This window comes from Hemiscyllium ocellatum, chromosome 7 (assembly GCF_020745735.1).
Source record: "Hemiscyllium ocellatum isolate sHemOce1 chromosome 7, sHemOce1.pat.X.cur, whole genome shotgun sequence".
NCBI classification, from domain to species: Eukaryota; Metazoa; Chordata; class Chondrichthyes; order Orectolobiformes; family Hemiscylliidae; genus Hemiscyllium; species Hemiscyllium ocellatum.
This window is the reverse complement of record NC_083407.1, coordinates 96,994,172-97,011,785: the sequence shown is the minus strand read 5'-3', so window position 1 is coordinate 97,011,785 and position 17,614 is coordinate 96,994,172. Positions and strand designations below refer to the sequence as shown.

Genomic DNA, 17,614 nt, shown 5'->3' with positions numbered 1-17,614 from the left:
ATAAGTTTCCCTATGGTAGGCTACTGCTCAAAATATGGAGGCATGGGACTGAGGGCAATTTCGTGGTTTGGATCAGAAATCGGCTAGCTGAAAGAAGACAGAGGGTGGTGGTTGATGGGAAATGTTCATCTCGGAGTTCAGTTACTAGTGGTGTACTGCAAGGATCTGTTTTGGAGCCACTGCTGTTTGTCATTTTTATAAATGACCTGGATGAGGGTATGGAAGGGTGGGTTAGTAAATTTGTGGATGACACTAAGATCGGTACACCTGTGGATAGTGAAGGATGTTGTAGGCTACAGACGGACAAAGATAAGCTGCAGAGCTGGGCTGAGAGGTGGCAAATGGAGTTTAATGAAAAAAGCGTGAGGTGATTCACTTTGGAAGGAGTAACAGGAATGCAGAGTACTGGGTGAATGGTAAGATTCTTGGTAGTGTAGATGAGCAGAGAGATCTTGGTGTCCATGTACATAGATCCCTCAAAGTTGTCACCCAGTTTGATAGGGTTGTTAAGAAGACATACGGTGTGTTAGCTTTTATTAGTAGAGGGATCGAGTTTTGGAACCATGAGGTTATGCTGCAGCTGTACAAAACTCTGGTGCGGCTGCACTTGGAGTATTGCGTGCAGTTCTGATCATTGCATTATAGGAAGGATGTGGAAGCTTTGGAAAGAGTTCACAGGAGACTTATAGCATGTTGCCTGGTAAGAGGGAAGGTCTCACGAGGAAAGATTGAGGGATTTGAGACCGTTTTTGTTTGAGAAAAGGAAGTTAAGAGGTGACTTATTTGAGACTTATAAGATAATCAGAGTGTTAGATTGGGTGGACAGTGAGAGCCTTTTTCCTCTGATGGTGATGGCTAGCACAATGAGGCATAGCTTCGAATTGAGGGGTGAGAGATATAGGACAGATGTCAGACAGTAGTAGGGGCATGGAACGCACTGCCTGCAACAGTTGTAGATTGCCAATTTTACAGGCATTTAAATGAATATTGGAAAGGCATATGGACAAGAATGGAACAGTGTAGGTTAGATGGGCTTCAGATTGGTTTCACAGGTCGGTGCAACATCGAGGGCCGAAAGGCCTGTCCTGCACTGTAATGTTCTATGTTCTACTTATCACTTTTATTGTTGCACTGGGGATTGCTTATGTATCAAGGTACACTCTGTTCTGATATAATGCGATTGTTCTGTTCTCATGCGATCTCACTTTATAAGAAAATCATGCAATAGCTGCGCCATTTAAACTAATGGCACCGGAATCGCATTGTAGCCAATACAGTCAGGAAAGTTCACGTTCTACAGATAACGGTCTAAATTACTCAATTGTATTGAAGAAATACGCATTATAGCAGAACTGACTGTATCAAGAGACAGTCTTTGCCCAGGATCTATCCAACAACTCTGAAACCCTCGTGAGGTTATTTTTAGAGATGTGCAATGACTGAGGCTCAAGCCTACTTTCCTTCTCAATATGTTTCTCCAAACAATCTGCCTCAAATAAACTCAGGTAGATCATAACCATGTAACCAAACCCAAATTCCAGACAGTTAGCAGTTCTAAAGTTAACCACCCATGTATGTGACTAATCCACACATGTGACTTAACACTTACATAACAAGCCCACACACATAATTAACACAAAGACTGAAAGGCTGAGAGTGAAACTGTAAGACTGAGAGTGAGAGGCAGAAAGAGAGAGACTCCAAGTGAGAGGAGAAGAGAAATTAAAGTGTTAGACTGGAGCACTTTTTAGAACAACCTATTGACACAGAACAGCAAACAAGTGCAGTACATTCCTCTGTATCTTCCTTGTATCATCTGTCCTTACCAGGGGGTGCTTGTTTTTCACCAGGCACACTATCCTCAAGGCTTCCTCATCTTCAGGGATGTCATCTGGCAGTGGAGGCAGTATGGGATCATAGTCTTTCTGAGCCACAGTGTCATGAGCAGAAAGCAGGGCCTGTCAATCAATTCAGCCATTAACTGTTAAATGTTTGCAGGAAATTGAAGGGTTTGATGACTAGTATCAATTCCATTCTTCAGGACCTCTGTGAGTTGTATACACATCTTTAGACAAGCTTTCATATGTACATACATACATGTAAACAACACATGCAGATATTCATTTGCCAATAAATGTATTGTATATGTTCTTGGATGATTAATTATCTACATTACGGTTTTTACATGATTCTGTATACACGTTCAAACATTCATGGAATTGTGTGTGCAGATGTAATTGTGTGCATGTATGTCCTTGTCTATGTCAACATGAGCCCTTTTAGGTAGAGATATCCTTGTATGCATATTGACACAATGCTTCTGTGTCTATTGACATGCATTATTGTACATTTTCTTGTGATAATCTTTAATTTCAGCAATGTTCCTGGCCAGAGTGTTTCATAGTGATGTTAACACTTTTGGGTTCAAATTCAGCTCTGTTCAAGTCATAGAGTCATAGAGATGTACAGCATGGAAACAGACCCTTCAGTCAAACTTGTCCACGCTGACCAGATATCCCAACCCAATCTAGTCCCATTTGCCAACACTTGGCCCATATCCCTTTCTATTCATATACCCATCCAGATGCCTTTTAAATGTTGGATTTTGTACCAGCCTCCACCACTTCCTCTGGCAGCTCATTCCATACATGCACCACCCTCTGTGTGAAAATGTCGGCCCTTAGGTCCCTTTATATCTTTCCCCTCTCACCCTAAACCTATGCCGTCTAGTTGTGGACTCCCCCACCCCAGGGAAAAGACTTTGTCTATTCATCCTATCCATGTACACGTTTTTGGAAAGGCAAGGACTGATTAGAGATAGTCAACATGGCTTTGTGCTTGGGAAATTATGTCTCACAAACCTTGATTTAGCTGTTTGAAGAAGTAGCAAAGAGGAATAATGAGGGCAGAGTAGTAGATGTGATCCATGTGGACCTCAGTAAGGTATTTTGACAAGGTTCCCCATGGGAGACTGGTCAGCAAGGTTAGATCTCATAGAACTAGTCATTTGGACACAGAACTGGCTCAAAGGTAGAAGACAGAGAGTGATGGTAGAGGGTTGTTTTTCAGACTGGAGGCCTGTGACCAGTTGGAGTGCCACAAGGATCGGTGCTGGGCCCTCTACTTTTTGTCATTTATATAAATGATTTGCATGTGAACAAAGAGGTATAGTTAGTATGTTTGTAGATGACACCAAAATTGGAGATGTAGTGGACAGTGAAGAAGGTTACCTCAGATTACAACAGGATCTGGATCAGATGGGCCAATGGGCTGAGAAGTGGCAGATGGAGTTTAATTTGGATAAATGCAAAGTGCTGCATTTTGGGAAAGCAAATCTTAGCAGGACTTATACACTTAATGATAAGGTCCTAGGGAGTGTTCCTGAATAAGGAGAGCTTGGAGTGCAGGTTCATAGCTTCATGAAAGTAGAGTCACAAGTAGATAGGATAGTGAAGAAGGCATTTGGTATGCTTCCCTTCATTGGCCAGAGTATTGACACAGGAGTTGGGAGGTCATGTTGTGGTTGTACAGGACATTGGTTAGGCCACTTTTGGAATATTGAATGCAATTCTGGTCTCCTTCCTATCAGAACAATGTTGTGAAACTTGAAAGGGTTCAGAAAAGATTTACAAGGATTTTGTCAGGGTTAGAGTATTTGAGCTATAGGGAGAGGTTGAATAGGGCGGCATGGTGGCACAGTGGTTAGCACTGCTGTCTCACAGCGCCAGAGACCCAGGTTCAATTCCTGACTCAGGCGACTGTGTGGAGTTTGCACATTCTCCCCGTGTCTGCGTGGGGGTGCTCCGGTTTCCTCCCGCAGTCCAAAGATGTGCAGGTCAGGTGAATTGGCCATGCTAAATTGCCCGTAGTGTTAGGTAAATGTAGGGGAATGGGTGGGTTGCGCTTCAGCGGGTCAGTGTGGACTTGTTGGGTCAAAGGGCCTGTTTCCACTCTGTAAGAAATCTAATCAAATCATAAGGCTTGGGTTATTTTCCCTGGAGTGTTGGAGGCTGAGGGGTGACATTATAGAGGTTTATAAAATCATGAGGGGCGTGGTTATAAATAGACAAAGTCTTTCCCCTGGGGGTTGGGGAGTCCAGAACTAGAGGACATAGATTTAGGGTGGGAGGGGAAAGGTATAAAAGAGACCTAAGGGGCAACGTTTTCACGCGGAGGGTGGTATGTGTATGGAATGAGCTACCAGAGGAAGTGGTGGAGGCTGGTACAATTACAACATTTAAAAGGCATCTGCATAGGGTTTGGAGGGATATGGGCTGGGTGCTGGCAGGGGGGACTAGATTGGGTTGGGATACCTGATCAGCTTGGATGAATTGGACCGGAGGGTCTGTTTCCCTGCTGTACATCTCTATGACTCTATGCCCCTCATGATTTTATATGAGATCACCCCTCAGTCTTCGACGCTCCAGAGAAAATAGGCCCAGACTATTCAACCTCTCCCTAAAGCTCAAATCCTCCAACCCTGGCAACATCCTTGTACATCTTTTCTGAACCATTTCAAGTTTCTCAACATCCTTCGGATAGGCAGGAACTTTCAAAAGCTGATTGGGGGTCAAATATTCACAGGTAAAGGAATGGCTGGAAAATGGGATGCCTTCATAAATGAGAAAACGAGAGTCCAGAAAACGAGCCAGTTCTGTCTCCAAATGGCTAGTTCTCCCTGTATTCCTTGAGATCTAACCTTGCTAACCAGTCTCCCATGGCCAACCTGGTTGAACGCCTTATTGAAGCCCATATAAATCACGTCCAATGCTTTGCCCTCATCAGTCTTCTTTTTTACTTTTTCAAAAAACTCAATCAAGTTTGTGAGACATGATTTCCCATGCACAAAGCCATGCTGACTATCCCTAATCAGTCCTTGCCTTTCCAAATACACATACATCCTGTCCTTCACGATTCCCTCCAACAACTTGCCCACTGACGATTTCAGGCTCACCGGTCTATAGTTCCCTGGCTTGTCCTTACCACCCTTCTTAAATAATGGTATCACGTTAGCTAACCTCCAGTCTTCTGGCACTTCACCTGTGACTATCGATGATACAAATATCTCAGCAAGGAGCCCAGCAATCTCTTCCCTAGTTTCCCACAGAGTTCTCGGGTACACCTGATCAGGTCCTGGGGATTTATCCACCTTTATGCATTTCAAGACATCCAGCACTTCCTCCTCTGTAATCTGGACATTTTTCAAGATGTCACCATTTATTTCCCCATGTTCTATATCTTCCACGTCCTTCTCCACAGTAAACACTGATGCAAAATATTCATTTAGTATCTCCCCCATCTCCTGCGGCTCCACACAAAGTCCATCTTGCTGATCTTTGCAGGGCCCGATTCACTCCCTAGTTACCCTTTTGTCCTTAATGTATTTGTAAAAACCCTTTGGATTATCTTTAACCCTATTCATGTCCCCTTTTTGCCCTCCTGATTTCCCTCTTAAGTATACACCTATTGCCTTTATACTCTTCTAATGATTCTCTCATTCTCTCCTGTCTATACCTGACATATGCTTCCTTCTTTTTCTAACCAAACCCTCAATTTCTTTAGTCATCCAGCATTCCCTATACCTATCAGCCTTCCCTTTCACCCTAACAGGAATATATTTTTTCTGGACTCTCGTTTTCTCATTTATGAAGGCATCCCATTTTCCAGCCATTCCTTTACCTGTGAACATTTGACCCCCAATCAGCTTTTGAAAGTTCCTGCCTAATACTGTCAAAATTAGCCTTCCTCCAATTTAGAACTTCCACTTCCACTTCCAAGGATATGGCCTATCCTTTTCCATCGCTATTTAAAACAAGTTGAAATTCAATGAACATCGACCCTTAACAAGCACAGGATATGTCAGTCAGTCTTCCTGGACAACATGGAATACTGTGATCCTTGAAGACATCTCACCACTACTTTCTCAAGGTCAATTAAGGAAGGGAAACAAATATTTGCCTAATCTAGTGACACGTATATCCTGTGGAAGAACAAAAACTGGAAAATCAGAAATGCAGAGTGTCAATAAATAGAATGGACTATCTCAGAGTCAGGTTAAGAGTTCATCTAATTCGCTGTGGGGCTGGAGTCAAATATTGACCAGACCAGATAAGGATGTACAGTTACATCCTTGAAGGAGATCAGGAATTCAATTTGTTTTATACAGCAATCCAACAGTCGTTTTTACTAACAGCAGCTTTTCTATTTCCAAATGTTTTAATGACTGATATATTCAATTTCTCAAACTAATGTGGGAGTAGGTTTAGAACTCATGGTGTATGGATTAAAACCAAACCAAGATAACTCGTGTGTTTCTGTGCCCAACATAAGAGTTCTGGTCATCATATTATAGAAAAAGATTTAATGCAATGGAAGAGGGTGCGGGGGAGGAGGATATCAAACCTGTGAGATTATACCAATTAGAAAGTGATGACTAGATGAGGTTATTTTTTTTCTTAAAAAGAAAAGACTAAAAGGCAACCTAATAGAGATTCTTAAAATTGTGAAAGGTTTTGATAGCGTGAATACAGAAGTCTGGATTTTCATGGTGTCAGGCTGAATTGGGTGCCTTTAAAAACAGATTTACTTCCAGAACACCCACCTCTTTTCCAGCAATTTTAGCCAGTTTTTTTTATAAAGGAGCATGTGACAAGCCCACACCTAGTACTCCCAACCTTGTCTATTCTGTTACAAGGATGGACATTCAAACATTTCTCACAATTTTGACGTAGCTATAAACCACAATCTATAAGTCTCAAATCTGGGTGTGTAATGGAATGAGTGCTGATCCAATAACACGTAAGAAGCTTACACCATCAAGGACAAAGTAGCCTATTTGATTGGCACCATTCGCACAAACATCTATTCCCTCCACCACCAATACTCGGTAGCAGCAGATGCACAGCAGAAATTCACCAAGGCTCTCTACACAGTATCTTCCAAATCCACAAGCACTACCATCCAAAAGAGCAAGTGCAGTAGATACATGGGAACACCACCACTTGCAAATTACCCTCCAAGATACATGCTATCCTGATTTGGAAGCGTATTGCTGTTCTTTCAGTGATTTAAAATCCTGGAATTACCATTGTGAATGTGGATACTCTAAATGGACTGCGACGATAAAGAAGGCAGCTCACCACTTTCTCAAGGGCAGCATGTTGGATTGGGCAATAAATGCTGACCTAGCCAGTGGTCCCACGTTCCATTAATGAATAAAACCAAATTTAAGTTCGCATAAAGCTGTTAATTACCCAGAGACGTTAAAACATTTGGTTGACTTCCCACCTCTTAATCTTGTCCAAATAAATACACTGGTACAGAACAAACTCTTCAAAGAAAGATTAGTCACGTATCATGCTGAGGCCACATGGAAAACTGTATCTGTCCAACTGTTCAGCTGCTTCTATTGATAAAGCTGCCAAATGGCTAAACTCCAAGAATTGTTAACAGATATAACCCTGTAGATTTTGTCGCAGCTTGCAGGGGAGTGCTAGCTCTTTTTGATTGACACCTCTACTACCTTTTAATAACCTGATCTTTCCTTGATGAGTTTTCTTCAATGTCTGTGTGTTCATTTGCGCAGGACGGAGAGGAAATGAATTCCAGCCTTTTGCCACTGTGATGATAGCAGGTGCTGGAGAGCAGCTTCAGCATCGGCGACAGGGAGAGAGTTAAACTAAGTCAGTTAGCATAGTGAAGGGGAAGGGAGACCAGAGCTTGAAATGTGACATTAGGATCTGAAAGTGGCATCAGTGCAGGGGGAGGATCTGGTTGGCCTTTTGAGAAGCATGCAACCTGCTGCTGTGACAGCAATGAGTCTTTTCTGGTCTAATGGGGCTGATGGACATAGAGTGTCCTGTCTACCCTGATGCAAATCTATAGGCAAGCACGGCTGTAGGTTCCTAGGATAGCAGGAGTTGTGCGCCAATGCATCTGCGTGTGTGTTTCAGTTCCCATCCTGACAGCAGAGCCTGTTTCCCAACCTTCAGTGATCCCTGAATATAGCTATAAGGATCATGTGGAAGTCAGTGAATAATGGTCACCCCATACACACACAGGCATCTTCCATCTCTTCAAAATACAGTTTGGGACCTGGAGCATCACAACCCTCAAGAACAACCTCAGCAGTGACAGAACTGAACATCAAACCCCTATCACAGCTCAGGAACCCCAGTTCTAAGTCATTGACATCGCTGTCCTGAGTGAGATACCACAAGCAGGAAAAGGTCAGTTCAAAGAACAAAGTGGTGGATACACCTTCTTCAGGAAAGGTACATCTGAGAAGAATGCCAGTTCACCATAAAAGAAAATAAAGTAATTGATCATTTCAGTGAGCACCCTCCCATGGGATAAGCAAATTCCTCACAAACATTCAGCTCACCCTAACTCAGAGGCAGTACCCCACAGTCATTAGTGTGTACACCCAACATTATAAGTAACAAGTGAGGCTAAAGAGGAAATCTATTCCAGCCTTGATCTGTCATTCTCCTGTTTTCCGAAGCTGGTTCTCCTTGGAGATTTCAATTCCTGAGTTGGAAGGTACTTAAATCTCTGGAAAGGTGTGATTGGCAAGTCAGGCATAGGGAAGACAAGCACTAACGCAGTCCTTCTCCTGATAAAATGCTTAAAGCATGGTCTGATCATAGTGAACATACCATTTCATCAGAGCAGCAAGTAGAAGACCTCATGGCAACATACTCACCCCAGGCATTGGCACCTTTGTCCAAGCAAGAGACAGCAAGAATTTTTACATCACCCACACCATGTCAGGAGCTGATGACTGTTGGACCAATCATCCCCTAATCCAATCTGCTATCTTTATAATCTAGTTCAAAAACTGCAGTAGCAGCAGAATCAATGGCAATGGATGCAAGACTGACTCAGTCAGTGTGTCACAGTTGATGATGCTCAATGAATAGGAATCCTGGAATGTCCCCCGTCTGCCTGAAATCTATCATAAGCAGCACTTGTAAGGAGACTATAGGTTTCTCAACCAGAAACATCAAGACTGATTTAATGAGAATCACTAGAGTAAGGAATTCGTGAACACGCACCACCACTGGAATTTGAAGGCAAGAAAGCAGGTCTATGAACAATGAAGGCCAACATCCAATAAAAACCTGTGACCTAAGGAACAGATGGTGAGCCGAAAGAATGGAGAAAATCCAAAAAATCAGCGACAGCCATAATGTGTGCCGAAACTCAATGCAGTCAAAACCATCCACGGCCCAAGAATCTCTCCACTGAGAGCTAAGAAAAGATTGAAACCTGTCAAGGACAGGCAAGCAGTCACTTAGTCAAGCAGTCGTTGAGGAAGTCCTCAGTTCTTAATATGGGTGTTCTGGACAACATTCCACAGCATGCTATCCATCACCATCTTGCATAACCCCAGCTCAACATGAGGTTAGAAAAGCCAATCCAAGAGAGAGAAAAATTGCTTTCTCCGCCAACATTTGATAATCTCTTGACCAAATGTACCCAAACTGGAAAAGAAGTATCCAAGAAGGTACCAACCATCTCGAGCAATTCTGAAAAGTCCAGACAGAGACCAGGCACACACAATAGAAGGAATGTGCACAAACCCACACTCCCCCCACCCCCAGCCACTTCTTCAGTCGTTGCCTGCCCCATCTGTGGCAAGTGTGTGGATCCACCATTGCGCTGTCTGGTCACCTCAGGATCAAAAATATCAAAGTAAAAGAGTGTCATCCTTGGTGGAGAGGGACAGCTGAAGAAGGAGAATGGGCAAATGGTGTGTGAAAATAACATTTTTATGAGGTTGTCAGATATGCAGTTTTCTTTTCAATGTTATCAATTTCAGGAGTATATCAAAGGTTTGACAAACTTGTCAATGGCTTATTGACTTAATGCCCTATTGTTTCTGTGTGAAGAGGATTGGAAAAGTGGATATGGAGAATGTAGGGAGTGCATGGAGTGACATAGGGGTAATGGAAGGAGTATAGACAGGGTATGCAGGGGTTATGAAGGGCCATGGAAAGCATGGATGATCCAAGAGGTGGGTGAAGGGGAAGTGACTAACAGTTATGATTACTGTTTGGCAGATAATTCAGGGACAGCTGCTCAATGCTGAATATTCCTACCTGGAAATCAGGTTTTCCAAGGAGCCAGCGCAGTTCTCGAAAGTCCATAGACCGAGTAGTTTCTCTAAGCATTTCTGTTACCTACAAAGGCCAAGACACACACGTACACTAACGCATGTAGAAACCCAAACAGATCTGTAACACATCAACCTGAACAAACATTACACTAAGCTAGACACACAAACTTGACAAAGACGCAAAACCACAAATACAGCACTCACACACAAATCCATACACACACTATACACATACTAACACACAGACCAATACATAAATGCAGTGAATCATACATATACTTAGAATCCTCTACATACACATAAAACACAGACCCATACACAGGACACACATGTACATAATACATGCACGCAAGTACACACCGACCCAAAACTCATTCTGAAACGTGCACATACACAGATCCGTGCACCCACAGTTCAAATGGAAAGTGTATGTTTAATTCCAACCACAAAAGTAGAATGCAGAGTGAGAAGAACAGAATGAGAACTCACACTGTTAATGATGAGCAACAAAGAGAGGCAGACCTGATGATGGGAACTCGAAACTATGTAATTCACCTGATCGGACCATTTGGTCCACCACCATGAAAGATGGGTCAATTTTGGGCATGGGTGCTGGAATGTAGACTGGTGTATCCCAATCCATACATTGTTCCTGATCAAGCAGTGTATACTTCCTTGCTCCTGATCAGACTTAGCTCTGTGAACCTGAACTAAAGTCAACTTCACCGGGTGATATGCACCCTACCTAGTGAGAGAGAATGTAATCCTACAGTAAAGCTCTCTCAAAACTATCTTATCCAACACTCCCAGAGCAGAAGCTGCATAGGTTAGATACTAAGTAAAGCTTTTTCCAGACTGTCACATCAAATACTGCAAGGGCAGTTACCATCAATGGTTATATAACTCCCTGCACACAAACTCTCCAAGCCAAGTACAATATGGGATTAGATACATCATAAAGCTCCGTGCACACAATCCTAAGAAGGTGCCTCAGTGTCAACCTACTGACAATTTACCATCTCACTCCACCATCCATGGCCCTCAGAGTGACTTCTGTCAATTGTGCTCAATCAGACAGTTTCTCATTTTGGGCCAACTCATCAGAAGTAGAGTGTGACTGTTCCAAATGCTGTCTCCTAAAACTATTATTCGGTAATACCTTCTCATAGTTTCATTGTTGGAAATGTGATGGTCTTTCTTTTGTTCCATAGGATGTGTGAGATGAGACGAAGACCTTTGAATCTAAGGCCTTTCGTGAAATAAGAAAGGTTTTCCTCACCTCTCGGCAAAGTACAGATGCCTGTGGCAGGACAGGCTGTGGTCTCTTCCTCAGGTACTGATGAAGACTCTCATAGACCTGGACAAACAAGGCAGAAATCTTTAAATACCTGGGGAGTTCCAAAGGTTCATCAGGAGACTAATAATCTAGGCCAGGCTTATACTGTCAAGACAGAGGTTCCAATTCCACACTGACAGCAGATGGAATTTAAATTCAATGACTGAATACATTTAATTTTCAAAAAAACAATTCTGAAATGAAAGCGAGTCCTGTAATAGTGAACACAAAACCATCATCATTTATCATAAAACCCATTCAGTTCACTCATGATCTTAAGGGAAGGAAATCTGCCATCCCCTCACCTGATCTTGCCAACATTTGACTCCAGACCCATGAAAATGTGAATGACTCTTAACTCCCCTCAAAGGACAATTAGTGATGGGCAACAAATGGGGTGTGGGCCTTGTCAACAAAGTCCACATCCCACAAAAGAATAAATTTTAAAATACCTTTCCCTTATCTGTCTCTTGTGTAACTCCTTTAATTTGTACCATATAGCAGATATTGTAATTTTTCTCCTTGTTCCTCCTACCAAAGTGTATCACAGATTTCTGCATTCATTTCAGTTGCCATGTGCCTGTCCATTACACCACTCTGTCTATGCCATCTTGAAATTTATCAATGTTTTCCTCACCGGTCTGTTACACTTTGTTTCAATTTCAATTTTGAAATTGTGCCCTGTGCCTCAGTCATTAAAGTATCTCAGAAACAGCAATGGGCCCAGCACTGAACCTTGGGTAACTCCACTGTGTACCTTCATCCAGTCTGACAAACAGCCAATCTTCACACTCTATGATCTCTGTCCCTTAGCCAGTTGTGTGTGTCATTCAGGGTCAATACTGAGTTTGCTCAGTTTGTGTTTCCATTCATTGTTAAACTAAAATTATTTTAAGAATTATTTCTCCATTATCTTTATCAGCCAACCAAACTTCCTGATGCCTAAAATGCATGTTTAAACAGGAGTCAAAAATAAAAGCAATAGCATGTTTCATTGTTCAGTTAAAATATCTGCTGGTTCAGGTAAGAAGCTGGATTGTTAAACCTGCAATGGGGTGCTCATTGTAGGTACTAGGAGGGCAGGCTGACAGTGTTAGTGGGGAAGCCCAGAGGAGGCATTAGGATTTTATGGTATGTTTGTTACCTTCAGGAGTGACTGCAGCCACCGTGTGTTTAACAATCCATGCAAGACATCCATTATAATCCTGTTACCATCCAAACAGAAGGTTAATTTCTCAACTTCAATTTCCAGGCACGTAGAAAGATCTGAAAGGGAACAGCTCAGTTTTTATGATATGCATTTTATAAGATGCCCCTGTTATGCTTTGTAGCTGCCTATAGGTGACAGTGAATATTTATGCACAAGACCTCTCATTATAACTCTGTCAGGAGACTGATTCCAAAATTCTAAATAAGTTTCTCTTCACCTCAGTCTGAAATGGACGATCCTGTGTCCTGAGATTATGACGCCTGGTTCCAGACTCTCCAGCTGGAGAAATAGTTCCTCAACTGTAAAGGGCTTTGGTGACACTGCACAAGTGTATTGTGTACAGTTTTGATCTCCACACTTAAAAGGAAGAATGTACCTATACTAGTGAAGGTTTACAATTGAAGTGAAGGTTGACTTCCGAGTAGAATGGATTGATTTAGGTACATCATCTGTGTTTTGAATAATGAGAAATTATCTTAGTGAAATGTATGATATTCTGAGGGGACTTGAACGGGTAGATACTGAGACCATGTTTCTTCTTGTGGCAGAATCTAGAACTACAGGGTACAATTTCAGAATAAGGAGTCTCCCATTAAAGATGGAGATGAGTAGGAATTTCTTCTATGTCTTCTTAATTACTTCCGCCAAGAGCAGCAAAGACTGGGGGTATTGAATACATTCAAGGCTGAGTTAGACAGATTTTTGATTTATAAGGTTATAAGGAGTAGGCAGAAAAGTGAAGTTAAGGCTATGATCTATTGGATGGGATAGAATTCAGGTGGAAGATCATCCAAAATCTTATTGAATGATGAAGGCAGAATGGCCACCTATTTCTTATGTCCTTATTTTCTTAAAAGGTAAATGAAGTTGAGATACAAATCAACATGATCTAATTTTCTCAAGCCCAATCCTGTTCCTTCTGCTCTTTACATGCAAAATGTCTAAGTTGTATCATCCTCTGATTTTGCGACTGTTCTCCATAGGTGCTAGTCTAAATCATTTCTATAGACTGAAACTGCAATCTCAGACCAGGGATCAAATCTGGGGCAAATATATTCCTAATGGCTCATACTGTACCAGCAAGATTCTTTAACACAAAGCCAACTAAGTACATAAGAAGGGCCAAGCAATCCACTGAGCATTCTACAGTCACAGGATGAGTCTCAGACTTGGAAGGGGTCAGCCAAGTGTACATCCTTGAGGGTCAGTCAGTTCTTCTGCCATAATTTGGTGACATTATAGCTGCAACCTCTTCAGACTAACTCCTGCCAAACAAGCTGGTGAAATCCAGCTGCCATGGCAACCATGTGCAGTCGCTGCTTGACTGTGGATCTGCTGTAATCCGTTGAGTAATTAAGCCTGACACATCCTCCGCTTCACGTTAGTTAATCAACTCAGCCCTCATAGGGTCCTAATCAATGAGTAAATCCTGTTGAGTGTTAAAATGGTTTTCAGGGAGCCCACATTCAAAGCCGTGACAAATGAGACAAGGAACAAACATCAACAAACAGTGAGAGATGAATACATGATATGGGAAAGGAAAACACTTTCTGATTTAGTAGTTAGTATAGGGTAGTTGTTATGTTACTGGAGAAATACAAAAGTTCAGATGTCACTCCAGAAATTTGAAATTTTAACTTAGTTTAAAACTATGAAATAAAAATGTTGGGTTAGATTGAATGGAGCGTATGACTTGGAGTGATGGACACAATTTGAAATATTTGTGTCAACACACTGCTGGAATGCTGCATGTTTCCATCCTGCATCTAGATACACCTGTTTTTGCCTCTACAGGATGCACTCCACTTTGTTCCTTTAAGGGTTTTCTATTGAATCTTGCTTTCTCTCTCTCGTCAACTCCCTTTCTTTCACTGAGGGCTTAGTCCTCCATTGAAGGAAGCCATCCGACAGGCACCGTAAAATGAGAGACTAATCAAACTGGAAAATCAGTATTGGAAAATTTTAGATTGCAGGACCACAGTTCAGGGACAATTACCAATTGCAGCCACAGAGCTAGTGCTGTCTGCTGGGCTTTCTGTCACCTGGTGCAGGAGTGAAATAGAAACAGCACAACTCAGTGCCAAGAATAAGCTCAGTCCAACTCAGTTTCTGCCTTTGGAACATTAAATTGTGCATCAAATCTCTGTTACATTCACAACAGACTAGAGCCCAACCTGCACTGACTGAATAGAGAAAGGGCACTCTGTGGATGGAATTTCCTTCAAAGTTCCAGATCTGTTGATCTGCCTCTGATTAAATTGTTCTTAAAATGAAAAACTGTTGTTGAGCCTAATTGTCTCTTAAACAGACAATCAGATTATTAAGGTCCTTTCTCCATACTCCCTCCATTTACCATTTATCACACACCAAGGATTTGCAATTGCAAGTTATGGCCTACTTACCAATTGACAGGTCCCTTGTTAAATGACTCCGATTGAATCCGTGCTGAGATATGAAGCACTCTGTTATTTGCTGTTGCTCTCTTGCAGGTCCTGCACAATGTTTTCACCACAGCTGTTAGTTACTGCAGGGACACTGTAATCTCTTAATGCTCTCAGGATCCTCAGCAATCCTTTCTCAAATAACCATCCAACATTGGCTGACAGCAAGTTATCCCCACTTAAAGCCAACAGGCTCCTCTCCTTCCATTGTACAAGAAAGGTCAGCATGCTTAGTATAAATTTACTGTAAATTTACTGAGCAATACGGTCCACAGGTTAAGGTTTAACCTTCATCATTGATACCAAACATCCAAACTATGCCGTACCTGGCCTTGGAGTGTTTGATAGGACAGTGTAGAGAGTGCTTTACTCTATATCCAAGAAGTGCTGTACCTGCTTTTGGCATCCCTAGTTGAAGATGGTTGCAAATGCTTCAGTCTTTTGCACTCGTTTGGTTTTCTGCATTGCATGTGGCACAAGTGAAGTCCGCAGATGTGATCAGTTGGTTGAGGTATCGGTTAGCTCTGTTTGGAGCGTGCTGCTTCTGCTGTTTAGTCTGCAAGTAGCCCTGTGTTAACACCTTACTTTGAGGTGAGCACAGTGCTGCACTTGAGACGCTGTCCTGTGCTTCTCATTGCCCTGGGTTGAGTCCTTGGTTGTACCAATAGGGTGAGGGTTATGCTGGGCCATGAGGTTGCAGACTGTGTGGATTACATGTTTGGTTCCTTTGTAATTATTTGGTTCTGTCTTTTTATCTGTTACCCAGAGTACTATTTGTTTCCAAAGGATTGTTTGGTTCTGAGGATATTGCTTGGTACCAGTGATGTGAAGTTTGTAAATATTGCAGCTCTGTTCAAAGGAAATATGAAGTAGCAATCTGGTAATTGCAGACCGGTCAGGTAGTGGGGAGCCTGACAGAGTCAATAATCCAAAGCATTTTCTCCGCACAAGAGTTTAATGAATGATTTTAGGATTAATGAATAATTTAATTGTCACACGTATTTTACAGTAAGAACAAAGAAAAATACAATGGAAGTTTTTCATCTGTTGCCACAATTCAGTGCCATTTTGACTAATTTACGAATTAGGAAAAATAAAAGATATAGGATAACTTCAGAATAAGGGAAAAAAAGCTGAAAGAGAGTCCATCAGTCCTGACCAAGCTTAACACCATCAATGATGCCTGCATCTCCAGCCCTCCTCCACCGCATCACTACTGTCTACACCGGACCCAACTAACGTAATGTTGATAATCCTAGGTGTCATCTTTCACCGCTGGGCCGATATTCCTCCACCATTGCCTGCACCAGACCAACCAATGTCAGAGTCACATCTCTTGCTGCTGGGCCCATCTTGGTGCCACTATGATGCCTTTTCACCACTGCTTCGCTGCTGCCAATTCTGGATCCACCCAATGAAGAAGTCCCCAATCCTCAGATGCCATCTGTCACTGCTAGGTTGACCTCACCGATGTCGCCTCTGTTGATGTAGCAGCCAACAATTCTGGTGTCATGTCTTGTGCTTGCCCTGGAAAAGTAAGAGCATGCTCGTGGTCCATGTGCTGGGCCCACTCAAGGTCCATGTGCTGGCCATGCTCATGGTCCGTCTGCTGGGCCCACTCAAGATCCATGTGCTGGGCCCACTCGCGGTCCATGTGCTGGGCCCACTTGCGGTCCATGTACTGGGCACGCTCAAGGTCCATGTGCTGGGCACGATCGAGGTTCATGTGCTGGGCCCACTCATGGTCTGTGTGCTGGGCCCACTCATGGTCTGTGTGCTGAGCCCACTCATGGTCTGTGTGCTGGGCACGCTCAAGGTCCGTGTGCTGGGCCCACTCACAGTCTGTGTGCTGGGCCCACTCATGGTCTGTGTGCTGCGCCCACTCATGGTCTGTGTGCTGGGCCCACTCATGGTCCGTGTGCTGGGCATGCTCAAGGTCCGTGTGCTGGGCCCACACGCGGTCCGTGTGCTGGGCATGCTCAAGGTCCGTGTGCTGGGCCCACTCGCGGTCCGTGTGCTGGGCATGCTCAAGGTCCGTGTGCTGGGCCCACTCGCGGTCCATGTGCTGCGCCCACTCATGGTCCATGTGCTGGGCACGCTCATGGTCCATGTGCTGGGCACGCTCATGGTCCGTGTGCTGGGCAGGCTCAAGGTCCATGTGCTGTGCCCACTCGCGGTCCGTGTGCTGCGCCCACTCATGGTCCGTGTGCTGCGCCCACTCATGGTCTGTGTGTTGGGCACGCTTAAGGTCCGTGTGCTGTGCCCACTCACGGTCCATGTGCTGAGCATGTTCGAGGTCTGTGTGCTGGGCCCACTCAAGGTCCGTGTGCTGTGCCCACTCACGATCCATGTGCTGAGCATGTTCAAGATCTGTGTGCTGGGCCCACTCAAGGTCCGTGTGTTGGACCCGCTCGAGGTCCGTGTGCTGGGCATGTTCAAGGTCCGTGTGCTTGGCCCACTTGAGATCCATGTGCTGGGCATGTTCGAGGTCTGTGTGCTGGGCTCAC

The 17,614-nt window shown here is 43.4% G+C and overlaps 1 protein-coding gene across 1 annotated transcript in view; it reads right to left on the bottom strand.

Moving 5' to 3' along the window:
- The window catches only part of mpp4b (MAGUK p55 scaffold protein 4b), a 46,645-nt gene extending 29,068 nt beyond the window's left edge, over positions 1-17,577 (bottom strand). The window contains exons 1-4 of the mRNA XM_060828151.1: positions 16,576-17,577; positions 11,400-11,477; positions 10,104-10,184; positions 1,827-1,958 (exon numbers count right to left, since the gene is read on the bottom strand). Of these exons, the coding sequence (XP_060684134.1) occupies positions 1,827-1,958; positions 10,104-10,184; positions 11,400-11,477; positions 16,576-17,577 (1,293 nt within the window). The remainder of the gene's footprint in view (positions 1-1,826; positions 1,959-10,103; positions 10,185-11,399; positions 11,478-16,575) is intronic.
- Between the last annotated feature and the right edge of the window lie 37 nt (positions 17,578-17,614).